Genomic DNA, 27,036 nt, shown 5'->3' with positions numbered 1-27,036 from the left:
TTATTTTGTCTTTTGGGGAACTTGTAAGTATCTTCTGTAGCTTCTGAAGAGCAGTACTAAATTAATGAAATATGATATTTAGGCCAAAAAAGAAAAATGTACACATCCTCATTCCGTTCAAAAGTTTTCACCCCCAGCTCTTAATGCATGGATGGATCTCAAAATCATTTGGAATGACATGAGGGTGAGTAATTAATGACATAATTTTCATTTTTGTGTGAACTATCCCTTTAACCATTACAACACACCGAAGTGTAACAGAATGATAAATTACTGTAGCCAACAAAAAATACTGTATCAGCTTTATCCTTGAAGAAATCGATGACCCTAAAGACTTGAAATGGCCCTGTGATGCACTTACCAGGGATTTCCACCTCCATCAGCGAAAGAATCTTGAGTATGAAAATGGGAATCCAGCATAGCGAATCGGTGATGACAATGGAGAAGAAGCGTTTGGCGATGGTCAGCTCTTTCTTAATGTGGTTGCTGTATTTGGTGGTCTGCGTTCCTGTTCTCTGGATATTGTAAAACATGCTTCCATAAGACAGTACGATGATGAGAAATGCCACCAGATTGAGACCTGTTTGGAAACAGGATATGTTTTTGACATGATATATAACAGTGAAAAGCATTCATCAAGGTGAAGGATGACCTCAATCCAAAACATAATCACCACAACAGTACACTTTAAACACCTTTCGGGTCAAGTAAGATTAAGTTATTGTTGAGATGTTTCGCTGGAAACCACCACATATTTTCAGTTCTCTCTTAATAACGTCAGTGCCCTTAGTCCTCTTTCCCAATCTAAACTTAGACCTCTCAATGTGACCTCTATCACACAAACAAATTGAGCACTCACAGAGAGAACAATTTCCTAACCAGGAACAAAGGAGTCCAAAACAACTCTTACTGCTGTAAGAAAAGAAAAGCTAGCAAAAAAATAAACTTTTGAAGAGGGATTTATTATGTATCAAATATCTTAAAAAGCTTGCACAAAGTGCAATATTGATCAACCACTTTTTTTTAGCTGTCTCAGTTCCAGGCGTGCTTTTCTATTGATTCTCTCAATAGGGAATCAAAACATACATAAACCAAACCAATCAGCTCTGAAATGAATGATAACATTATTGAAAAATTCATAGACAAAGAGATGAAAGGTAAATACAGTGTATTTTTTCTCTTTTTTTGTTCTCCAGCATTAGAACTCCTGATACTTGCGTGATATTTCTCATATATACATTTTAGTATGTATTTAATATATACAGTTGAAGTCAAAAGTTTACATACACCTTGCAGAATCTGCAAAATGTTAATTATTTTACCAAAACAAGAGGAATCATGTAAAATGCATTTTATTTTTTGTTTAGTACGGACCTGAATAAGATATTTCACATAAAAGACATTCACATACAGTCCACGTCAGAAAATAATAGTTGAATTTATAAAAATGACCCCATTCAAAAGTTTACACTTGATTTTTAATACTGTGTTGTTACCTGAATGATCCACAGTTGTGTGTGTCTGCTTTTTTTTAGCAATAGTTGTTCATGAGTCCCTTGTTTGTCCTGAACAGTCCTGCGTGCTGTTCTTCAGAAAAGTCCTCCGGGTCCCATAGATTGTTTGGTTTTTCAGCATTTTTATGTATTTATACCGATAAAAAACTATGCATTAATAGCTGGGGGGTGAAAACTTTTGAATTTGAAGATCAGGGTAAATTTGACTTATTTTGTCTTTTGGGGAACATGTAAGTATCTTCGGTAGCTTCTAAAGAGCAGTACTAAATGAATAAAATATGATATTTAGGCAAAATAAGAAAAATGTACACATCCTCATTCCATTTTAAAAGTTTTCACCCCCAGCTCTTAATGCATTGTTTTTCCTTCTGAAGCATCGGTGAGCATTTGAACCTTCTGTAATAGTAACATATGAGTCCCTCAGTTGTCCTCAGTGTGAAAAGATGGATCTCAAAATCATACAGTCATTGTTGGAAAGAGTTCAATAACACAAATGCTGAAAACCAAAAAATCTGTGGCACCTGAAGGACTTTTCTTAAGAATAGCAGGCAGTTTAACTTTTCAGGACAAGCAAGGGACTAACAAACAAATATCACAAAAAAAAAAAAAAAAAAAAAAAAAATGTGGATCATTCAGGTAACAACACAGTATTAAGTGTATGTAAAATTTGAATGGGGTAATTTTTATAAATTCAACTATTATTTTCTCTTGACTATATGTATGTTCACAAACTTTTATGTGAAATATCTCATTCAGGTCAGTACTAAATAAAAAAATAACATGCATTTTTGATTACTCTTATTTTGGTAAAATAACATTTTGCAGATTCTGCAAGGTGTATGTAAACTTTTGACTTCAACTGTCTAGTTGTATTAAATAATAATACAGCTGTAATAAAAAAAATATTTATTTCAATATATTCATATATCAAACTACAAAAAAGACAATTGAAGATGTATGAGAACTGTCTTGAAGTGTTGAAATGACTTTGACTGGTGGCTTCAATAAAAGCATACCATTACCTCAGAGCTTTTGGTAGGTCTGTCATAAATGATTTACACTGAATCATTAAAAATATATTTCTCTATAGAGAAAATGACTGGGATTTTTTAAGGCCAGAACCTGACTGCTGTGCGCAATCATCTAATAGAACATCTTTTGAACACAAATAAAGGATTCGCACATACCCAGAAAAATCACGATGGAGTAGATTTGTGCTCCGAGAGTCTCTGGCTGCTCAGAATGTAAAGGGAAACACACACCATTGGTTCCATAGAAGTTTCTGAAAACCCCTTTACAGACGAGAGGCAGGAAAGCAATAACAAAGCCCAAGATCCAGATGACCACCAAAATGGTAACAGTGCGTCTGCGGCCAGGGGTCAGGTACCGGAACGGGTAAACGATGCAGATGTATTTCTCCAGGGTGAGGTAGGTAAGAAGCAGAACTGACACCTCCGTCGAGAGCATGGCTAGAGATCCAATCACCTGACAGGGTGCACTGTCCATCCAGGCCTGAGCGTGACGGTTATACTCGCCCCGGAACTTCAGGTCATACGCACCAATCATGAAGAGGTAGACTCCCATTAGACCATCTGCACCTGTTTAGTAGAGAAAAACCTTTAGCACATCATTTTTATGAGTTACATGTGCATTTTACATTTCATTTCATTTTCAGTCATTTAAAAATAGCTTTAAATAGAAAGCACTGTGTTTTAATGTAGTCAATACACTATAAAAACAGAGTTTGAGCTACGATAGAAGATCTCTTACACTGTATCCTTTCTTAAACTGAAGACCAAACATTAAATCACTCTGTGCTGGCTTTGTTTGTAGGTTCAGCGTAGTAAATAAAGAGTATACTGATTGTACATAAAAGTTATGAGATATATTACTTGTGTTCCTAAAGTTTTTAGAACTAGAAAGTAGTAGTTTTACTTTTGAACAGAAGTTGTACTTCTTTTTCAGCCTTATTTTAAGAATTTTTGGAGCACAGTTTGCTTCAACCAGCCATTACAGAAAATAAAATTGATGAAAACTGACAGCAGGCTGAAAATCAAAAAGCCTTTATTACCAGTCTGCCACTTTCCACGTCTGACTCATTTCTCCCCCCCCAGGTGCACTAAAATTGAGAGCATTTCTCAACCCATAGACTTTTAACCGAGAAACTTTACCCGTGACGGTCAGATTGACACAGGAAACAATATTGAGCAATTCAGGCACGATCAGCTACTTTGTAATTGTAGAGCATTTAGCACATGGCATAAGCAGCATGAGCAGACCACGCCTGAGGCAGGCAGTGGGTCATAATGATTTCCAAAGTATTACAACTATACAATATACATGAAAAGCTCAGTAGGGTGAGTTGTACTAAAAATAGGCCCATTTAATGTAATAGCAAAATTTTTACAAATGTGCTATAAAGAATATATATTTAAAAGACTAGAATAAAGGCTACTGAAAATTCAGCTTTGCCATTACAGGAATAAATGTTTAATAGAAAACAGTTATTAATAATATTTCACAAAACCCTGAATAAGACAATTCACATAAAAGATGTTTACATATAGTCCATGAGAGAAAATAATTGTTGAATATTTAAAAAATAACCCTGTTTCAAAAGTTTACATACACTGGATTCTTAATACTGTGTTGTTACCTGAATGATCCACAGATGTGTGTGTGTGTTTTTTTTTTTTTTTTGTAATAGTAGTTCATGAGTCCCTTGTTTGTCCTGAACATTCAAACCGCTGACTGTTCTTCAGAAAAATTCTTCGGGTCGCACAAAGTCTTTGGTTTTTCAACATTTTTGTGCATTTGAACCCTTTCCAACAATGACTGTGTTAATTTGAGACCCCTTTCACACTAAGGACAACTGAGGGACTCATATGCCACTATTTACGGAAGTTTAAATGCTCACTGATGCTCCAGAAGGAAAAACGATGCATTAAGAGCCGGGGGAGAGAACTTTTGAACAGAATGAAGATGTGTACATTTTTCTTATTTTTCCTAAATATCATTTTTTTTTTTAATTTAGTACTGCACTACAGAAGATGCTTACATGTTTTCCAGAATACAAATAAGTTAAATTTACCTTTAAAGGAGTAGTTCACTTTCAGAACAAAAATTTAAAGATAATGTAATCGCCCTCTTGTCATCCAAGATGCTCATGTCTTTCTTTCTTCAGTTGTAAGGAAATATGTTTTTTGAGAAAAACATTTCAGGATTTCTCTCCATATAATGGACTTCTATGGTGCCTCCGAGATTGAACTTCCAAAATACAGCTTCAAAGGGCTCTAAACAATCATAGCTGTACATTTTTGTTCTGAAAGTGAACTACTCCTTTAACATGATGCTGTTTAGTGCATCGTGTTTTCTTCTGAAGCATCTTGAACAATTGAACCTCCTGTAAAAGCTGCATATGAGTCCCTCAGTTGTCCTCAGTGGATGGATCTTATAATCATGCTGTCATTGTTGGAAAGGCTTAAAATGGACACTTTTTTTTGAAAAAAACAAAACAAAACAAAGAATCTGTGGGATGTGGAGGATTTTTCTGAAGAACAGCGAGCAGTTTAACTTCAGGACAAATAAGGGACTCATGAACAACTATCGCTAAACCATTCAGGAAAGAACACATTAAGAATCAAGTGTATGTAAACTTTTGAACAGGGTCGTTTTTTATAAATTCAACTGTTATTTGCTCTTATGGACTATATGTAAATGTCTTTTATGTGAAATATGTTATTCAGGTCAGTAATAAATAAAAAATAACTTGCATTTTGTATGATCCCTCTAATTTTGGTCAAATAATCAACATTTTGCAGAATCTGGAAAGTGTATGTAAACTTTTGACCTCAACTGTAAATGCAGCCTCTTTAACAACTTTAAAAATGTATGTGCATATGAGACTATATTATTTTTTTTATATATTTTATAATAATTTAAGTGCACAACTGCATAAAATATATCACACTTTGCAAGTGTTTTTGGATATTTTGTTATGAAAATGGCTAAATTATATTTTGTGCCTTTAATTGTAACTGTAAAAATAAGCAATAAATGTTGCTACATCTAAGTGCGACATCTACACTTCAAAGTGGACACTGAGCGCTTGATTTCCATGTATTCTGAATCGCCTCTGGTAGCACTCTCTAGCCCGGTGCACAACTTTGATTTTCCTCTTATTTAGCCCATATCAAAGAACAGAAATCAAAGGACTGCTTATCATAGGTTGCTATTTCCTTTGGGAGCAGGCTGTAGTGTGTACAATATGAATTAGGAAGTGTTAACAAAACAGCATTTTCTTTGTGCAGCAGCGGTCAGTTTACAGGAAGCAGAAAGCGTGGGTGAATTTCATGCGCTAAAAAGAGAGACATGTGGCAGCACTTCAGTCAAGAGTGAGAACCGCCAGGTAAACGCAAGCTCTGAATGCTGTTGGCCGGCTATGAGCTGCCTTTAGGCTATCAGTCTGTTTCTCTAGAATGGACCATCGACTTGCTGAACTGGGACAGCCTCCATAAAATGAGATTTTTTTCTAATCTCAAGGAGAAAGCTTGAATTTTCGGTTAAATGCACAAAATATTTTTTAAATATATTCATGACAGGCTAAATAATATTTGGAACTATGCTAGACGTAAAGGAAAACAACAAAAAGAAGAATGCATAGAAAGCTGCATGAGACGCATAGAAAGCTGCATGAGACTAATTATGTGTGAAATTGTTTTTGCCACAAGGAGATGATGAGCAGCACACTGCGATCTTCAGCACAGCATATAGTGCTCCCGAAATGTATTCAGACACACTTAGTCACACTTAGTTCAAATGGCTCTGCATTAGATGCAAAATATCATCTTACAGCATAAAGAGATGATGCACATGGCATGGAGCTTGTTCTCAGAGCGAATGTAGGACCGCATGCAGATCACAAAGATGTTGCCGAAGCATGTCGTTGCCGAGACAACCCAGACGAACACACGCAGCACGATATTGGCCAAAAGGTCCTCGAAAGATGAGATGCCATCAGTATTGGGCTTGCAGCTGCGGACGTGAGGGGCATAGCCACAATACTGAAACTTTTTGAAGTAGCTGAGAGGAAACAAGAAAGAAGCACAAATGACAAACATAATCAAATCATCATTTTGGTCATGCCACAACATAAAGACACAAATACTGATTAGTTTATGCTCATATATTAAAAAAACATCACGTCTGAACCCCCCCCCCCCCCCCCCAAAAAAAAAAAATCTAAGATTGTGAGATTAACGTTGAAATATTACGAGAATAAAGTCAAAACAATTTGAGAATAAAGTTGAAGTTGAAATATTTCAACAATAAACTCAAAATGATGAGAATAAAGTCAAACTGTTTTGAGAATAAAGTAAAAATTACGAGAATAAAGTCAAAGTGTTTCAAAAATAAAGTCGAAATGTTTTGAGAATAAAGTCAAAATATTTTGAGAGTGAAGTCTAAATGATGAGAATTAATTTGTAGCAATTACGGGATTAAAGTTTTATTTTGAGAATATATAAACCTATTATAATGCAAATGGCTCAGATTGAGAGCACTGGGAGATATTTCGAAGTCTCCGCTTTCAAAATCTACAAACAATATGTCTATTACAATAATGTGTTTTTCATGCTCTTTAATGTGGCGTGACAAGTCCTTGTATTTGCCTTAGTTTAAGCAGCATGTGAATCAGTCATCTTTCCACCTTTCTTACAGTGAGACATTAGTTTCATTAATTAGGCTATACTGTTTTTTTTTTTTTTTTTTTTTCATTTCTTCAAATTTGCATCTTTAAACTTGAAAGCCTGGGCTGTGTTATAGTAAAAGCAACAAAGCACAAAATGATTGCAATTACTGGGTGGCTGGCACGCTACAAATAATCGATATTATACCTGAATAAAACAGATAGCGAATAGTCACCTCAGAAAAGACAACAATATAACTTATGTTATAGAGTTGGAGTCCACTTCAACCTATAGAATGCTTTATTGTTGTTTTTAATTAAATACATGTGAGGAATGAAAGATTGGACGCCAGTAGATGCGGAGTAGATGGTCGAATTTTCACTAAGAAACAAGCACAATATAATGAAAGAAATATCTCGTATAATTGAAAAGACGACTGATTCACATAACTACAGTAATCTCTCCCGCCACATTAAAGAGCATGAAAAACACATTATTGCAAGACATACTTTTTGCATTTCACTATAAAACTGATAGATTTTGAAAGCTGAGACTTTGTTTTATATTTAATGTACCAAAAGCACAAAGCTTATTGCTATTATTTAGTGGCTGGTGCACTACAAATAGGCATAATCAATGCAATCGAAAAAAGTGAAATATTAATTCCAAGCATACTGTCCCTGCAAGTATAACACATGGTTATGATTTCTGCTAATAATCCCACATATATTTAAATAAATTCGGTTGGCCTGGCAACTTCTGTCTGTGCTCCCAATCTGGGCCATTTGCATGCGCAGGTTATACTCTCAAAATATTAAAAACTTTAATTGCTAAGATTTAATTATCGTAATTTCAACTTTATTCTCGAAATATTTCAACTTTATTCTTATAAAATTTTAACTTTATTCTCAAAACATTTTACTTACTTTTTTAAACATTTTGACTTTTTTCTTAAAACCTTTAAACTTTAGGCAGCGGCTATTTACACTAAATGAAAATAGCATATTATCTTAGCGAAAGATGCTATTTACACAAAGTGCAAATAGTTATAGATTCTATTTACACTATGTTAAAATAGCAGTATATTTATAATACTTATTGCAAATACACGTAATTATCTGCACCTCAGTATTGTAGTACATTAAAACAGTATGCAGTAATTATATACTGAGTGTAAATTATTGTTTTAATTCAATTTATTAAATGTTAATGCCTTACTGGGACAATAAGCCCTCCTTACAACTACCCTATCCCTAAACAATACTTTACTTTCAACTTTTCAATTATGTCCTTAATTTTTATTGAAAATAAACGCCTTTGTGATATGAGATTTGAAAATGGAGAAAAAATAGCGCCAGAAGGGAGATTCAAATCTGGATTGGTTGCATCAAAAAAAATTGAAACAGGCTCTCCACCACTGGAGCTGACTAATAAAAGCCATCTTTTGTTTTGTTTTTTTGTTTTTTTTGTCTATGTCTCTTGTTTTATTTGTAGCACTTGACTTTGTTGTTGTTTTTTGTCATCCATGTGCTTCTTTAGCTCCTCCTCCTTGTTTCCTCTTTACCACACCCTCTTGTTAGCCCTTGTTGAGTCCTTGTCTAATTGTTTTCACCTGTTCATTGTGTGCTTTTCTCCCTAATTAAATAACTCATTTTTAATGTAATGAGTTAAAATGACTTGTAGTTTTAAGCTGATTTGACTTAGACTTTTAAGGCAGCTGCTGAACTTGAACTTGGGTTTTTGGGTTGAATCTGGTGAAAACCAAAAAAAAAAAAAAAAAAAAAAAAGAAATATATAAACACCTACATTATACTGTACAAAAGTAATACAGGAATATTGTTCTGTTACATGTTACACCGTACTTTTATTTTGACAGGTTGCCGTGAAGTTTCTGTGTGTACAGTAAAATATGATGCTAGTTTTCTCAAATGAAACGGTAAAAGTGACACTCACAGCAGTTTTGGAGATTGAGTTTATCTGTTCATGTGAGATGCAAATGGCAAAAATTACCGGGAGCGTCACGCGTGCTTCATTATGCGTGTAGTAAAAACGCATCTCCGCCATTCATACATACAGAGGCAAACGGAACATACCGGATTCATATTAAAACGGTCTTTTTGCATTTCAGTTTTCACAGACACTAGTCCATATCGCGATTTGAATTAGGTGACAGACCAACATTTGATTTATGAATTCAAAAATCGACTAATTTCCGTGGCATTTTGCGCTATAGTAGATTTGGTTTTTATGAATGGAGTAACGTTACGCGATCCCGTCTGTGTTTGGACGGAGGAGACATAAACGCGCGACCATGTATGGGTATTCTATAGTCTTTGGTATACATCCGCGTTAAACTCTCAAGGTGAAAGTCATCATAGTTTGCGTAGTATAGACCCAGCTCCCAACCCAACTTTGACAATAGATTAACGACGATATATTTTTTTTATCGCCCGATAAGAGTCTCATGTTAATGCAGCACGTTAACGCCGATAACAGCCCACCACTAGTAAATAGACACTCCATAAACTTTTTATTCTTGAAATATTTAGACTTTATTCTCAACATATAACGACTTTAATCCTGTAATTTTTTTTTCTTTTTGTAAAGTGGACTACCAGTAAAATTGAGACCAAAAATTTGATTTGACACTTTGACCTGACCATATTGTTACATATCTTACTATGAAAGTTATCTGATATTATCAAGATGAACTTGTTCTGACACAGTTTAACTAATAATGTGAGAAATTATGAAGGTGTCTGAATAAATTTGACTGAACAAATGACTGTAATTCATTTGTGATTATCAAGATTAACTTATTCTGACATAGTTTACACAAAGAGTTCTTGCCATAATTTATTTCCATTTTCTAAACTATAGCGAATATACAGTGATAATGTGAGAAGGTGTCTGAATAATTTTGGTTGGACTGTATTTTACAGATATTTTTTTCAGTAAGTTATTTTGGCCCAATGACAAATAGATATTAATCATTGAATTGTATACACAACATTATTTTTTTTTAAGTAAATGGGTCTAGCCATCATTTAATTAGCCATCTAATTAACTGGTATCTTCCAGTCTGTACTAAACTAACAAAATTGTAACAATCTTGAAACTAATTTATTGTCTCACTGCTTCAACTCCCTGCCTAATTGCACACATGAGAGCTGCTGCTTAGCTGCTGTGACGTTGTTTGGCTGTCACTCAACCTGTCTTTACTGAGAAAGGTGTTTATAAAGGAGAAGACAAAAGGAGAGAGGAGATAAAGTTCCAGAAACAGCAAGGAAGTCTTGAGCTGAATTTCACAGTCAACAACAAAAAAAAAGCACACTCTCAGTCTCAATCCGAGAGGAAACATTGTAAATTACTTGCTAGCTTCATCGAGTGTTCTCATTTTTCACAGTGTAAATTATATACAGCAAGATATGCAAAGCAGAAAGACACAATATTGAGTCTTCAAGTATCTGAAAAGATTGGAAAGGGAATTGTAAACACTCCAATATATATATATATATATTCCAGACATCCTTGTATTTTTTCTCTGTTTTCAGGTGAATACCTTCCAATTACTATACTAAGTCATAGATGAAAATGATTGCCATGAATAATTAATATAATACAAAATAATTAAGTCATTTTACGGGATGAGAACCAAAGAGTTTGTCTTTATCTTTTTTTAATGAGGAGAAAACATTACAAAATGTCCACATTAGCTCTCTGCTGTCATTTGTTTCATCTTTTAAAGTACAAATAATTATAGAGATGTTCAGCTGTCAGGCATTTCAAGCAGAATATCTCCAACATCAATTACAACACTTCATTATTCAATATTAAAAAAGCAATCATCCCCAACAGTGACGACTTCAGAAAATAGAGATTTGAATTAAATTTCAGAAATTGAGCAAGCAGAAGCATTTAGTTATCAAAACTTTCAAAAAGCGGCACTCACATGTGAGTCAGGTTCTTGAGAGGTTCAAACATCTTTCTGTGAATGTTCCCAATTTCGATTCCCTCAATGCTCCTGCGACACAAAAAGCTTTTTCTCAGGGGTTGCTCTTTAGAAAACCACCATCATTAGCATTTCAGTATTCACTTTACAATGCTTTAGCCCTCTTTTCCCTTTTCCTCCTCTTACAAATATGCAGTTTTGTGCCCAGGATGCTCTCTGGAAGTCTTTGAAGTATGACCTAAAAGCAGATTGTTTTTTTCTCTGTTGAGTAGTGGGGAAGACAATGTTCACGACGTGAAGTTTGGGTAGGACCATTGTGCTGCGCTGAAAGGGGCCCCGCAAACAGCACATTACTAAAATTGCAAGCTATTTCTGTGGTGCCTCTTGTGAACGTGTTATTCTTTTTAAACCAGAGAGGTATAAAAGGGGGAGAGGACTTGCGTGCGTCTTAGTCAGGTCGCAATATTTACTGTGGAAAGCTACAAAATGGATAAAAACATGTTTTTCACTTCTTCCTATTTCCTTGTGCTGTACATCATTAAAGAAAATTTATAAAAAAAAAATACTTACAATGACTTTAACTTATGCAGCTTGTCAAAGTGGTCCGCACGCAGGTCCGTGATGGGGTTATATGAAATATTCCTGCAGATGAATAGGAGGCAAGTGTAAACTGATTGGAAATGCATCTCTAACGTCAGTTATAATGTATGAACTGTGTAGAGCAGAGGTGTTTTGAGTGCAAAAGTAGGAAAAGTATGCTGACAGTATGCATGTGCATTTTATGAAATATAATATGAAATATTGTCTAAAACATTCTATGAGTCAACCACTGTTGACAAACTGTCTGATTTGTTGTTTATTAGTAATAGCCAACAACACACAGCTGTACAAAATATGCCTCTTTACTTTGAGTGATGAAAAAAAATATAATAAATAATTCTAAAAAGTATACACAAAAGTTGAAAATTTTGGTAATGGCAAAATTTTATACTCACCAAGACTGCATTTAATTGACCAAATATACAGTAAAATTATGAAATATGTGACCCTGGAACACAAAAACCAGTCATAACCAGTTTTTTTTAAAATTGCTGTATGGTTTGTTATGATAGGACAATATTTAAAAATCTGGAATCTGAGGGTGCAAAAAAATCTAAATACTGAAAATCGCCTTTAAAGTTGTCCAAATGAAGTTCTAAGCAATGCATATTACGAATCAGAAATTAAGTTTTGATACATTTACAGTAGGACATTTACAAAATATCATCATGGAACATGATCTTTACTTAATATCCTAATGATTTTTGGCATAAAAGAATAATCAATAATTTTGACCCATATAATGTATTGTTGGCTATTGCTACAAACATACCTGTGCGACTTAAAACTGGTTTTGTGGTCCAGGGTCACATTTTATTACAACTGTTTCAAATTTAAATTGTAATTTATTCCTTTGATGAAAAAAGCAGAATTTTTAGCAGTCATTACGCCAGTCTTCGTTGTCACATGATCCTTCAGAAATCATTCTAATATGTTGATTTAATGTTCAAATCACAAGTCTGATTATTAAAAATTTTGGAAACAGTTGAACAGTAGTGTAAACTGGATGAGATTTTGATATGGTTTTGAATTTTGGTTACATAAATACTATGTTAAAGGGATAGTTAACCCAAAAATTACCCTTACTCTCAAGGCATCCTAGGTGTATATGGCATTCTTCTTTTAGATGAATACAATCAAAGTTGTATTAATAAATGCCCTGGCTTTTCCAAACTTTGTAATGGCAGTGAATGGCTGTTGAGATTTTGAAGTCCAAAAAGGTGTATCCATCCATCATAAAAAGTACTCCACATGGCTACCGGTGGTTAATAAAAGCCTTTTACGTCATATGCCATCCGCTGGAACGTCACTCTCTCGTGAACATGAGTACGATGGTTAGCGGAAAGCTAGACATTACAGTTTATAAAGTTGTAAATATGGATATTTTTCTTACACAAACGCATCAGGAAGCCTCAGGAAGCCTGTATTAACCTGCCGGAGCCGTGTGGAGTACTTTTTATGATGAATGGATAAACTTTATTGGACTTCAAAATCTCAACAGCCATTCATTGCCATTGTAAAGCTTGGAGAAGCCAGGACATTTTTTTATAACTCCGATTGTATTCATCTGAAAGAAGAAAGTCATATATAGGATGGCTTGAGGGTGAGTAAATCATAGGGTAATTTTCATTTTTGGGTGAACTATCTCTTTAACAAACATACAAAACTACAGTTTGATTATTAATAATGTAATGCTAGGTAAATGTTATTCCATAAACTTTTAACCTGGAAACCATGTGAACATTCAAATGGAACTGGAAGATGAATTCATATCGGACTAAAAAAATAAATCACAATTTTGCAGAAGCCCACCACACAACCTGCCATTTGTGGTTGTTTGTAATGTGCATCTAAATGGAAGACTCACAGCTGAAGCAGGTCTCCAAGATTGACGAAAAGATCAGGAGGGATCGCTTCAATTCTGTTACTGGACAAATCCCTGTGGAGAGAGAAAATATTCATGCATTTTGCATTCAAATAGGCATCTGCTGACAGAAGTGATGAGCAAGTCAGCCTGATGCCAAACTCTTTGATGACTGATGTCCCGCTACTGGTTGAGCTGTATGGGAGTATAAGACCCACCCAGACTTTGAAATTAATAAGGAAATCCATGCAAGGAGGATTTATTTTATTGATTTTATTTATTTATTTCATTCATTTATTTTTTTGCTTAGCTTCTCAAAAACAGAAATGGGTCACGACTAAACTCCAGAGAACACTTTGTGGTGATTATTTTGGCAAACATTTATAATGGAATGGAACGCCGTGAGAACTTACAGCTCGCCCAGTTTACGAAGCAGAGAAAAAGCCTGCTCGTGGATGAAACTAATGCGGTTCCGCTGGAGCACCCTACAGGAAAATAAAAAATATAATAAATTCACATTTATCTTGGTGGACAGAAACACAACGACCGCTTCAGAGGAATTGGATGTGCAGGAAATACCCAAGGATGTAAAAAGTACTTAAAAATTATACTTAAGTGAAAATAAATTAAATTTAAATGAGTACAAGCAGTAAAGCACACTTTCAAATTGTACTTAAGTATAAAAAAGTAGCCATAACCAAGGAGAATCTTTTTATAATATTGAATCATCTTATCAATGCAAAGTGAAATAAACTGCATAAAATGTTTTGCCAAACAGACATACAAAGGTTTGGTTAAAGGGGGACAAACAAAACATAATGTAAATGTATGTAAATTTTGTGCTCAATCTTGTGCATTCAGCCAATATACTACACAGTCAGCTAACAGCTATATCAAAACGGACAGAAATAATGGATACATTTTGGGGAAAATATGCTTCCTCAGATTTGAAGGCAAACTTCTGAAGTCAGAATTTTCCCTGGTTAAAGTTATAACTAAACACATCATTGGTTCTCACATGTCAAGCACACAAATTTGAGGTAAGCTTTTGTTTACTACATTTATTATGTGCAAAATGGAATATAATAAGATGCAAACATTTTGTGCTTTTAAAGAAGTATAAAGTATTGTTTTTTTGCTTTAGAAATGTAACCAAGTAAAATTAATCAGTTTAAATTGCACTTGAGCAAAGTACTCCAAAAATAGCTCCCCAAAATAATATGTAAGTACAGTAATTAGGTAAAATTACTCAAGTATTTTACACCTCTGGAAATACGTTAATGGTGTTAATGGTGAAAAAAAAGAAATTAAAAGGTAAATGGGATCTGACCTTTAATCAAGTTAGTCACTCTTGCACATAATCAGTGAAATTATAATAATTAGAGTAATATAGCATTACATTCATAAATGAAGTCCAAACTCATTGCTATTCTGCTTAATATGCAAATGTTTCCATGTTCCTTGAAATAAGTTAAAAAATGAACAAAAGCAGATAAGTCTATTGCTTTGATTACTCCAGAACATTGATTAAAAATGAAAAGCGAGAACTGGGGAGATGAAAATGCTTTTCCTAAAAATAGGTTTGACCTGATTTTTGGTGCTTTTGGCAACTATGCAAATTAAGAGTGGAGTACAACTGAGCTAAAAAAAAAAAACCTTTTAATATGAGTATGTGAAAATACAGTTCAGGTCATAAGTTTAAATACATCTTGCCCAATCTAAAAAATGTTAATTATTTTACCAAAATAAGAGGGATCATAGAAAATGCATGTTATTGTTTATTTAGTACTGAGCTGAATTAGATCATTCACATAAAAGACGTTTACATCCACGAGAGAAAATAATAGTTGAATTTATAAAAATGTCCCCATTCAAAAGTTTACATACACTTGATTTGTAATACTGTGTTGTTATCTGAATGATCCACAGCTGTGTTTTTTTAGTTTAGTTTTGTTTTGTTTAGTGATAGTTGTTCATGAGCCCCTTGTTTGTCCTGAACAGTTAAACTGCTGTTCTTCAGAAAAATCCTTCCGGTCCCACAAATTCTTTGGCTTTTCAGCATTTTTGTGTATTTGAACCCTTTCCAACAATGACTGTATGATTTTGAGATCCATCTTTTCACACTGAGGGACTCATATGCAACTATTACAGAAGGTTCAAATGCTCACGGATGCTCCAGAAGGAAAAAACAAGGCATTAGGAGCCGGGGGTGTAAACTTTTGAACAGAATGAAGATGTGTACATTTTTCTTTTTCTTTTTTCATTTAGTACTGCCCTCCAAAAGCTACATAAGATACTTACATGTTTTCCAGAAGACAAAATAAGTTAAATTTACCCTAATCTTCAGCAAAAAGTTCTTAATGCATAATTTTTTCTTCTGGAGCATCAGTGAGCATTTGAACTTTCTGTAAGAGTCAGTTTTCCTCAGTGTGAAAAGATGGATCTCAAAATCATACAGCCATGGTTGAAAAGGGTTCAAATACACAACGATAGGTCTGAAGGATTTTTATGAAACAAACACAGCTGTGGATCATTCAAGTTACAATACAGTATTAAGAATCAAGTGTGTGTAAACTTTTGAACAGGGAAAATTTTAGAAATTCAATTATATTTTCTCTTGTGGACTATATGTAAATGTCTTTTATGTGAAATGTACTAAATGAACAATAACATGCACTTTGTATAATCTCTCTTATTTTGGTAAAATATTTAACATTTTGAAGGTATATGTAAACTTTTGACCTAAACTGTATGATTAAAAAATGATTTATTTTATATTATGATAAATTATATTCTAATAATAAAAAAAATCTGTTCCTTTGGGATATTTCTAACCAAACGCTGGGGAAAGTAATGAACAGAGAAACCAAGAAAAAATGTTTAGCATTGGATTACATCCTGCAGGTCTCAGAAAACCTTACAGATCTCCAGTTAGGATTTAACATTTACATATATTAAATCTCCAGATACTTTATAGTCCTAATGTATGTAGATGGATTGTAGATTAAATATATGTAAATGTCCGTGAATGTTAGATTTGGTTGAGTCTACACCATTACTTTCCCCCACTGATGATCATAAAAATGCCAAATGAGGGAAAACGTTATGTGACTAAAAGTGATCCTTTAAGCAAAAGAAATGGTTCAAGTTTGTTTATTAAACCCCATATATAAAGGCAGCTAGTAAAGGGCTCCCTGTTTACTTATGTCAGTCTTATTCATTAATTCTGTCAATATTTATTTGTATTTTCTAAACAAATTTGAAAAGATAATAGTTTTCTATAATTGTATTCTATTTCAGTGTTTTGGAAGAAAATAAAATGAAAAGGGCCTTTTACCCTAATGAAAGATGACCCATCGCGCACTAATTTTTTAAATACTGGAATACATTCACAATGCCCATAGGAGGTTTTGATTAGCTGTTACAAAAGGGTGGAAATACTCACAGGACTGTTAACATATTACAGGACCTGAAGGTCATATTTCCCACAGTCTCGATCTTATTTCCCTCGACGTCTCTGTAAACAGAAATAGAAAAAAGATGGTGTATTGAAAATGTAGGATAGTGTTGAAAAAGATAAGACAAATCACTTTTACTAATTGATTACCGTTGACATTGACTGGGATATCAAATCATTTTACATTAAAGCAGAATGCAAAACATAGATTTGTTAAGATTTTTTTTTTTTGGAAGTATATGATTTAAAGTGCTCTCTACAAACTCTCCAACATTGGAAATAAAATAATAAATAAGTGTTTTTATCATGACAATGTTGTATTCAAACTTACAGCCAATTTAATCGTGGCATCTCCAGGCAAATATCATCAAGCTTTGTGAGTGCATTGTTCAACAACACTCTGAAACAGACACAAGCAGAAGCTTTATAAGAGAAAGTAGCAGTGCAGCACATTTTAAAAACCAAAAAAAAAAAAAGTTAAGAGAACAGCTCCTATGCATTTGTTAAAATATACGATTTACATTTGAAAGACAGAAGATGAGTCACCAAAATAGCAACAGGCTGAAACTCACAGCAGCACAAGAGAGCGCAAACCAGAGAAGGTCAAAGAGGAGATGTGATGAATATTGTTGTTCTCCAGAATCCTTCAGGACAAGAAAAAAGAAGCTCATTAAAAAAACACTAAAGCCTCACAAACTGAAGTGCTTTGTCCAATATTTGTTCAGGGGACACTAATTTATGCATAAGGGTTATGAACCGTAACTCAATGGCATTCAATTAGATGTGTGATGGAAGTTCAATCACTCATGTTTCTTTAGAGCAGATCCTCAGTGACTGCTAATGACCTACTCCTTTTATCACATAGAAAAAACATCAGTTTTATGCTGTCTGTATGGTCAGTATTCATCATTAGAGAAGGTTTATTGATTGACACATGCCACTGCAGCTATCTGATTTGAAGAAATAAAGCACTGAATGAGAAAATCTATATTTATTTAGCTGACATTTATCAAGCAAATGGGAAAATGACCAAAAACACTTACAGCCATTCTAGTTTGTGCAAATCCTGGAATACATCAGGAAGTAGGGTGGGGATTCGATTATAACTGAGATACCTGAGAAAATAGGACAATACTGCTGTCTGAGAGTAGCCAAAAGCGTTTTAAAAGCATTTTGCCCATTGAAAAAGCAAATAAGCAAACTAAAACATCTATCATTCACTGCCAGCCCATTTGTCCCTCTCTGCAAATGAGGCTTATTAAAGTTTTACCATATCTGAATGGACAATGTAATTGTCTGCTGACTCACAGTCTTGTCAGATTGTAAAGGCCCCTGAAAGCATGTGGGTGCACAGCTTTAATTCGGTTGTGCTGGAGATACCTGAAAAAAGTTACAAAAAGCATTAATAAGCAGTGAAAGCAAGAGAAATAACACATAATGCTACTCTTTAATAATTTTCCCAAGGAGAGGAAGTGCTTTAAAAACAGCACTGCTTTTGCTTTTTATATAAGCTTATATTTAGAAATGGGGCTGTAGAAATGAAAAAGTTTGGTAGGACTTTATTTATTTATTTAAAAAATATAAAAATGATCAAAAATACAGCCTGAACTATAATATTGTGAAATATTATTACAACCTTAAAAAAGTACATTTCAATTTTAATAAGCACGTTTTAATAAACATATTTTTTTCCTGTGATGACAAAGCAGAATTTTCAGCAGGTTTATATCTCATAAGTCTTTTATTCTCAAGATTGTGAGATTCAAACTCACAATACTTACTTTTTTTCGTAGATTTGTGAGATATAAACTTGCCATTATGTTATAGAGTCAGAATTGCAAGATATAAACTCGCAATTGCGAGTTACAAAAACGAAATTGTGAGATATAAACGCAATTCTGAGAAATTGCATGAAAATTGTAAGATATAAACTACCAATTCTGACTTTTTTTTCTCAGATTTGAGATATAAACTTGCAATTGCAAGTTATAAAAGTAGAATTCTTATATATAAACTCAAATCTGTGACATAAACTCGCAATTTTGAGATATAAAATCTAAAGTCTGAGATATAAACTCCATGAAATTAAGTCAGAATTCCATAATGCAAACTCGCAATTGTGAGTTATAGCCAAAATGCGAGGTATAAACTGACAATTCTGACTTTTTTCTCATAATTGCATGATATAAACTCACAATTCCAAGTTATAAAGTCAAAATATAGCGATATAAACTCACAATTATGACTTTTTTTTTCTCAGATCTGTAATATTAACTCTAAATTTGGACTTTTTTCTCAGATTTGAGATATGAACTCACAATTCTCAGAAATGAAGTCATAATTGTGTGATATAAACTCACAATTATGAGTTATAAAGTCAGAAATACTAGATATAAACTCACAATATTGACTTTTCCCAATAATTGCATGATATAAAATTGTAATTGCAAGCTATAAAGTCAAAATATAGAGATATAAACTCATAATTATGACTTTTTTTCTCAGATTTGTGAGATTTAGGGTGCTTTCACATCTGTGGTTCGGTTCATTTGGTCCGGACCAAGGGCAACAAATGATACGTTGTAGCATTCTTCTGCCATTTTGGGTCCTTTTCACACCACACTGATTGCTCTGGTCTTGAGGTCTTCACGGATGAAAAATTCATACCCGAACCCAAAGAGACCCGTAAATGTGCTGGACGGAACCGACCCGGACACGTATTTTATTTTAAAGTGGGACCCGAAAACGTGAAGACTCAAGAAATACCTTAAATATACTAGTTGGACCCGAACCCAGCTGGAAAGACACAGACCCGACTGTACCCGATCGGCTCATATTGCGCAGCAAACTGCTATTAACTATAAATAAGCTGCGAAGGAAAAAAAAAACTTTTTGGTGTGACTACTGTTAGTAGCGTTGCATACAGACCTTCTTGCCAGTACATTTACATGTTATGCTGTTCTTTTCTCTCGCCGACAGAGAGACCCTTTTTAATTCACTATTCCAGCTTTAATAGTTTAGGCTACTCGTGGTCACGGTCGGTGACGAATGTGTTTACCCTTTTGAACTACAATAACGATACTTTTTGCAGATTGTAATAAAGACTCGGCACAATTGTTGTAATTTATTTATTAATTATTATTATTATTATTATTTTTTCAAAAAGGCACAGAACAATGAATGCGGTAAACTTTACTGCGTGCGTCTTCAATAACAGTATCTTCTTCAGTAAGATAAAGCAATACAAAACATCTGTTTAGAGCTCCACCTACGGCATCAGTGGTCATTTATGAAACTTAAAGGAGAAATTTGCAGGTATACTGTAGCACAAGACAGCTAGACCCGGACCCGGCTGATCATTTAAAATATAGACCCGAACCCGCACGGGTCCCGGGTCCTCGGGTCCTCTGTGAAGAGCTCTATATTGCACACGAGTACGAAATTTTTGCACGTTAAAAAATAAATACAGGTTATGTTAATCGAGTTTACACACTGCCTCTGAAACTTTCGTCTGTCATAAAAAAAAATCAGATCAGGTTCGATTTTCTGCGTTTTCGCATCCATAATAAGCATTTTGATAGAAAAGGATAGCGAATATGAGAAAACTGAAAAAAAACGCATAGGAAAATCGGACTCAGTGTGCAATGACCATTAGATTTGACTGATCACGTGTCAAAATTAGAGAGAGATGACTAAAAAATAATGGTGGGGCGTTATCGGCGTTAACGTGCTGTGTTAACGTGAGACTCTTATCGGGCGATAAAAAAAAATATCGCCGTTAATCTATTCTCAAAGTTGGGTTGGGAGCTGGGTCTAAACTACGTAAACTATGATGACTTTCACCTTGATATTTTAGCGCGGTTGACGTATACCTAGTCGAATTGCACTGTAGGGGGCGAGAACGAGTCTTCAACTTCTTTGAAATTACCACATCAAATGAGACGTGCAAACATGGATGCAGTTATGAAGCCGCTTCAGGGCAGGTGCGTGCGTTGCTAGACCCTTTTTAATGGGGCACGTGCCCCAGTGAAAATCTGCTGTGCCCCAGTAAAATCTCAAGTTTGAGTTATAATTTACTTTGATAATCCCGAAATAAAGACATTAAACTATGTGCAACAACTGAATTGACGCTTCTAAAAGCAACGCAGTTTAATTGAAGACTATGCGCGCAGAAATCCATGCCCGTGCGCGTCTGTGTATTTAACGGCAACGCGCACGTCGTGCAGCCTTTTGCGCACAAGTACTTGGTTACACAAGTTTGTATAGGTACTTATGTTGTAAATGCAATTGTCAAGCAGTTTGTGATGCATTTTGGAAACAGGAGATGAGCGCCTGGTCTAATGCGCCACCTGGCCCGTTCTCGAAGACTTACTTTTAGTCATTATTTGGGTAGGAGACATATTCTGAAAATGCCTTCAGCAGAATTCAAATTAGCCATTTTAATCTAGATTAATCTAGATTAATTCCAAGATTTAATCTTGATTAATCTAGATTAAAAAAATTAATCTATGCCCCTACTAAAAAAAGACCATGCTGGAGGATTTGCTGCTCAATCTTACGCTCACTGACAGATATCTATTATAAGATGTGCTGCTCCTTTTACACAGATTGCGCGTTATTGCAAAATCAAAAGTAAAAGTAAACAGCACGAGCACTCATTTAAAAGTGATTTCAATACCCTGCATATTGAAAGTGCGAAAATTATATACAATATTGGAGCCGGGCCTGGTGTGAAAGCACCCTTAAACTCACAATTCTGACTTTTTTCTCAGAATTGCTTAATATAAACTCACAATTGTGTGTTGAGTCATTCTTTCCCCCCTCAAAATTAGACTTAAAAATGCAATTGTGAGTTCATATCTCACAATACAATTCTAAGAAAAAAGTCATAATAGTGGGTCTATATCTCTATATTTTGACTTATAACTTGCAATTGCGAGTTTATATTACACAATTCTGACTTTATAACTTGCAATTGCAGATTTATATCTGACAATTCTAAAAAATAAAAGAACTGTGAGATAAAAATAGTAGTCCCATTCGTTTTGAAAACGGTCATATGCTGTATTAAGACTATTCGAACCAAGTTATCATATAAACTTGATGTGCTCAAGGCCAGCTAAGTAACTGTTTGACAAAGCACTAAAAAGTACATAGAACACTTAGAGCTACAATATAGCAACACCCGAGCATCACAGCACTGAAATCCACATCAAAAAAAGAAAAAAAAGGACACCTTACATTTTAGATGTTAAAATTTGGTTACATTTACTCCTCCATTGACTAGCCAGTCTCACCTCATCTAAACCTCACTGCTCTGCCAACATAAGTCTTTTTGTAGCCTTTTCATATTGATATCCAACAGCTCTTTCATTAAACCTAAAAAAATCCAAAGCTTACACAACTTTGAGCTGCACAAAAGATGCACTGTGGTCTCTATTGCCACATCAATTTTTTTCCCCACCATTGCCAAGATTAAGTTTGCTCGTACAATGAAGACTCCATCTGTCACTAGATCAAGAATGGTGTTTGGGCGAGGACAAAAATATGTGCCTGATTCTGTTCGAGTCAGCTGGCACTCCTGAACGAGAAACCAGACGATACTCACAACAAACGAGCATGTCAGATTAAGACGTGCAAACACACTCAGAAAATTCAACAGCTGGAGAAAGAAAAACATTGAGCCATTTTTGTCAGGTTAAAAAAAAGAACAAGTTCTTCAGTTCTTGAGTGTGTTTGGCTCAGCTCCTGTGGAGAGCACTGAATGTTTTATTCCACAGGGATTGTTTAATCTCACTCAACATCTCTATTTCACACTCTTCTCACTATGAAGGCACAGTGAGGACAAGCAAACAATGTTTTGTGAACATCTGCGATAACGCCAAGGCGGCATTCATATAGCATTACAGCATCTATACAGTCCAATGACAAGGAGAGATATACTTAGTGAAGCAGAAAGGCTCTTACAGCTTTTGAAGGCTCTGGTACTTCACAAACATGTCAGCATTTAACTTTCTAATCCGGTTTCTCTGCAGGGACCTGCAACATGAACAAAAGAGACATTTAGTTAAAAGTACATGTCAAAATTGAATGCAAATGAGACAGCACACTTCACAGTGGCCATATCTTCCCCATTTATTTTATCCATAAACTTAACAAAACATTCTTTAATAATTTTTGAAAACGTTTTAAAGGAACTCTAAAACAATAGATGCTTTAACAATTATGAATTACCAGATGAAATTTCAGTATGGTAACATAAATATGTGACCCTGGACCACAAAACCAGTCATAAGGGATACATTTTTTTAAGTGACATTAGTACATCATGGTTTGTTAGGATACAACAATATTTGCCCAAGATACAACTATCTGAGGGTGGCAAAAAAAAAAAAAAAATGAGAAAATCGCCTTTAAAGTTGTCCAAATTAAGTTCTTAGCAATGCATATTACTAATCAAAAATGACGTTTTGATACATTTACGGTAGGAAATATACAAAATATCTTTATGGAACATGATACTTAATATCCCAATGATTTTTGGCGTAAAAGAAAAATCTATAATTCTGACCCATACAATGTATTTTAGGCTATTGCTGCAAATATCCAGAGTCCCACATGACATCAACATGGAGACAATGATATTATTATTTAGATCAGATCCAAAAAAAAAAAAGATGTGTTTTGACCAATATACTTTATATTTAAAAGGAAACAGGAATGCATGGGAATATTTGACTTAAAGTTTCACCTAACAAAGCGAGGCTGATTTAAAGCAATAATTTTCAAGAGACCTTAGTGAGAAGACACGCAGTGTGTCTACTTGAAATCAGAGAATGACGTTGCATTTAATACACCTTGCCACATTCTCCGCATTACTGCAAGGTAGATGTGAATTTCACTGCGGCATACTAATGAAGAGCGGAAAATCAAACAGAGCCGCAATACAGGAAATTGAGACTTAATTAAGAAGCAGCTTCAGCTGATACATAAATATGCATTTCAAATCCACATATTAAACTGCTAGAAAGGATTACATCAGCCAGTTATTTTGTGAACAATAGAGATTTTCATGAGGCATTGAACAAAAATGAGAATGAAGCTTTACAGTTATGTTGTGTGGAGAATAATGTTGGATCAATTACCTTTTAATGCAATTATCTCAGTGTTTAATGCTCTAAAATCAAACGCAGAGTTAATTAAGACTCAAAATCGAATACATCAGACTTGTTTTTGATGCAACCTTCTCAATCTTTTGATTGTACTCAATGATGCATTTGAAAACCAGGGGTGCAAACTGTTGAACACAATGAAGATTTTTATTTTTTATTTAAAATTTTTATTATTTTGCCTAAGTATCATTTTTTTATTTAGTTCTGCCCTTCAGAAGCTACAGATCTTCAAATTCAAAAAGTTTTCACCCCCAACTCTTAATGCATTGTTTCATTCTAGAGCATCAGTGAGCATTTGAACCTTCTGTAATAGTTGCATATGAGTCTCTCAGTTGTCCTCAGTGTAAAAAGATGGAAATCAAAATCATACAATCATTGTTGGAAAGGGTTCACATACACAAAAATGCTGAAAAACCAAATAAATTGTGGGATCTGAAGGATTTTTCTGAAGAACATTGGCCAGTTTCAGGACAAACAAGGGACTCATGAACAACTATCACTTAACAAAAAAACAAAAAAAACAATGCTGTGGATAATTCAGGTGACAACACAGTATTAAGGCCATGTCTACACTAATACATTTTTGTTTGAAAATGCATCTTTTTCTCTCCGTTTTGGCCTTCCGTCCACACTGAGACAGCGTTTTTCAAAATTTACTCACAGTTGCTGGCCTGCAAAACAAGACGACAACTGCTTTTCAGATAAAACATGAATGAGCGTGACATAGACGCGTCAGTGAATGATGAGATATTTTTGTAAATGATCCCGCCAGAAAAATTGCGTGAAAACTTATTACGTCTGTATAATTTTGAAAGCTTTACCCATGCGCAGTAAGGCGAATTTGACTTTTCCTACGTTTCAGTGTGGATGACAAACTTTTGGAAAACTCTTGGAAACGCTAGTGTGGATGGAGAGCGTTTTAAAACGAAAACTTTTTTGTGGTTTTCAAATGTATCCGGATTAATGTAGACAAAGCCTAAGAATCAAGTGGATGTAAACTTTTGAACAGGGTCTTTTTTTATAAATTCAACTATTATTTTCTCTTGTGGACTATATGTAAATGCCTTATCTGAAATATCTTATTCAGGTCAGTACTAAATAAAGAAAATAACATGCATTTTGTATGATCCCTCTTATTTTGGTAAAATAATTAACATTTTGAAGATGCTACAAGGTGTATGCAAACTTTTGAGTTCAATTGTATCACTATCTAAATAGTACATATTAGTGCCTTTTCAACATTTACAGTATAGCAAACTTGTCAGTTTGTCAACAAAACACAGCCACACTCCACACACAGGTCATGAAACTCACATCATGGTGACGTTAATGGATACCGTGGGGACATCTTTAAAGTGAGCGCCGTCACAGTCCAGCTCCAGGTCCCTGCACTGGCATTCAGCTGGGACGGTCCCGAGCACTGCGTGACAGAAAGGGTAAAATAAAATGGGAGACAAACCAGACAACATTTTAGATATCCAACTTGGTGTTAAAAAATTATTTTGCATTACAGTTTGATCTGTAGCAATTCTTAATATGTGAATAGTCATGCTGAACTAATAAGCACTAAATTATTTCTGCAAGCTGGTCTAAGTCAGCTTGTGTTGAGGATAAGTTCCACTAAGATTTCCCAATTAGATTAATTTGAGCTCTCAAGAGAAATCAAATCTCTAAAGGTCACATGTATAATTCAATGTTAAAATGCTTTCTCTAAGCCTAAGTAAGCAATTGGTAGGCTCATTATTCCAAAAAGTCCAACTAATAGCATGAATTTGTGACTATTTGTTTGTTCGACCAAAAAATTATTAGTCATCTTTTATTTACATTTGAACAAAAAGTGGCATGTCTAAAATCATTCATACCCTTCTCAATAATCAATAGAAAAACCTATAATTGGATCCTATAATTGCTGACCAGCTTTTTGCATGTCTCCATGCATTTTTGTCCATTCATCTTTAGCGATGAGCTCCAACTCTTTCAGGTTGGAGGGTCTCCTTGCCATCACCCTGATCTTTAGCTCCCTCCACAGATTCTCAATTGGATTTAAGTCAGGACTCTGGCTGGGCCACTGCAAAACGGTAATGTTTTTGTCGGCTAAACATTGCAGAACGTCTAGTATTTTTTAATAATACTTTCCACTGTAGCCACTGGAACTTCAAAGCATTTAGATATGGTCTTATAGCCCTTTCCTTGTGAGCAGCCACAATGCGCAGCAGCAGGTCCTCAGCGAGCTCCTTTGTCTTAGCCATGACTGTCCACAAACCAACAGCAGAGAGCTTCTGTTTTTCACCTGTTGAGTTGATTAAAACAGCTGCTACCAATGAATCAGGGTACTTAGTAGGCCTGCAGCGACGCGTTGATGATGTCGACGACTCGGTTCTAAAAAAATGTTGACGTCAAATCCAGTAGTCGACACATCACGCCCAAAACAAAGCAGCATGGATAACGAAACTCCGTCCACTTCTCAGGTTCAGCAGCCTGCACTCCCAAGCAATACATGTCATCATCAAAAAGCAACTCGCTGTCCTACCTCAAAGGTGTGGGAACATTTTAAACACAGCCAGAAATGTAACGGTATAGTTATATCAGTGGTTCTCAAAGTGGGGGCCATCAGCAGAAAAATAAATATAAAAACGTAAACAGCCAAAGGACGTAACTTAAAATGGAAGATGGATCGGTGTGTGAAAGAGAAGAGAAAACCATAGATGAATTCGCACAGACCCATTCACGTGCTGGTCATTCAAAAGCTCAATGCAGAAAATTTGACGAGGTATAATTGCTCTCGGCTTC

General features: G+C 34.7%; 1 protein-coding gene across 1 annotated transcript in view; it reads right to left on the bottom strand.

Moving 5' to 3' along the window:
* rxfp1 (relaxin family peptide receptor 1) overlaps positions 1 to 27,036 on the bottom strand; it is a 73,385-nt gene that overhangs the window by 5,828 nt on the left and 40,521 nt on the right. The window contains exons 4-17 of the mRNA XM_073820487.1: positions 25,561 to 25,666; positions 23,042 to 23,113; positions 18,383 to 18,454; positions 18,118 to 18,189; positions 17,647 to 17,718; positions 17,406 to 17,474; positions 17,063 to 17,134; positions 14,031 to 14,102; positions 13,621 to 13,692; positions 11,724 to 11,795; positions 11,154 to 11,225; positions 6,367 to 6,596; positions 2,702 to 3,112; positions 362 to 580 (exon numbers count right to left, since the gene is read on the bottom strand). Coding sequence (XP_073676588.1) covers positions 362 to 580; positions 2,702 to 3,112; positions 6,367 to 6,596; positions 11,154 to 11,225; positions 11,724 to 11,795; positions 13,621 to 13,692; positions 14,031 to 14,102; positions 17,063 to 17,134; positions 17,406 to 17,474; positions 17,647 to 17,718; positions 18,118 to 18,189; positions 18,383 to 18,454; positions 23,042 to 23,113; positions 25,561 to 25,666 — 1,683 coding nt within the window. The remainder of the gene's footprint in view (positions 1 to 361; positions 581 to 2,701; positions 3,113 to 6,366; positions 6,597 to 11,153; positions 11,226 to 11,723; positions 11,796 to 13,620; positions 13,693 to 14,030; positions 14,103 to 17,062; positions 17,135 to 17,405; positions 17,475 to 17,646; positions 17,719 to 18,117; positions 18,190 to 18,382; positions 18,455 to 23,041; positions 23,114 to 25,560; positions 25,667 to 27,036) is intronic.

The sequence above is a fragment of the Garra rufa genome, chromosome 16, assembly GCF_049309525.1.
Source record: "Garra rufa chromosome 16, GarRuf1.0, whole genome shotgun sequence".
Taxonomy (NCBI): domain Eukaryota; kingdom Metazoa; phylum Chordata; class Actinopteri; order Cypriniformes; family Cyprinidae; genus Garra; species Garra rufa.
The sequence above is the reverse complement of the archived record's forward strand: the minus strand, read 5'-3'. Positions and strand labels throughout refer to the sequence as shown.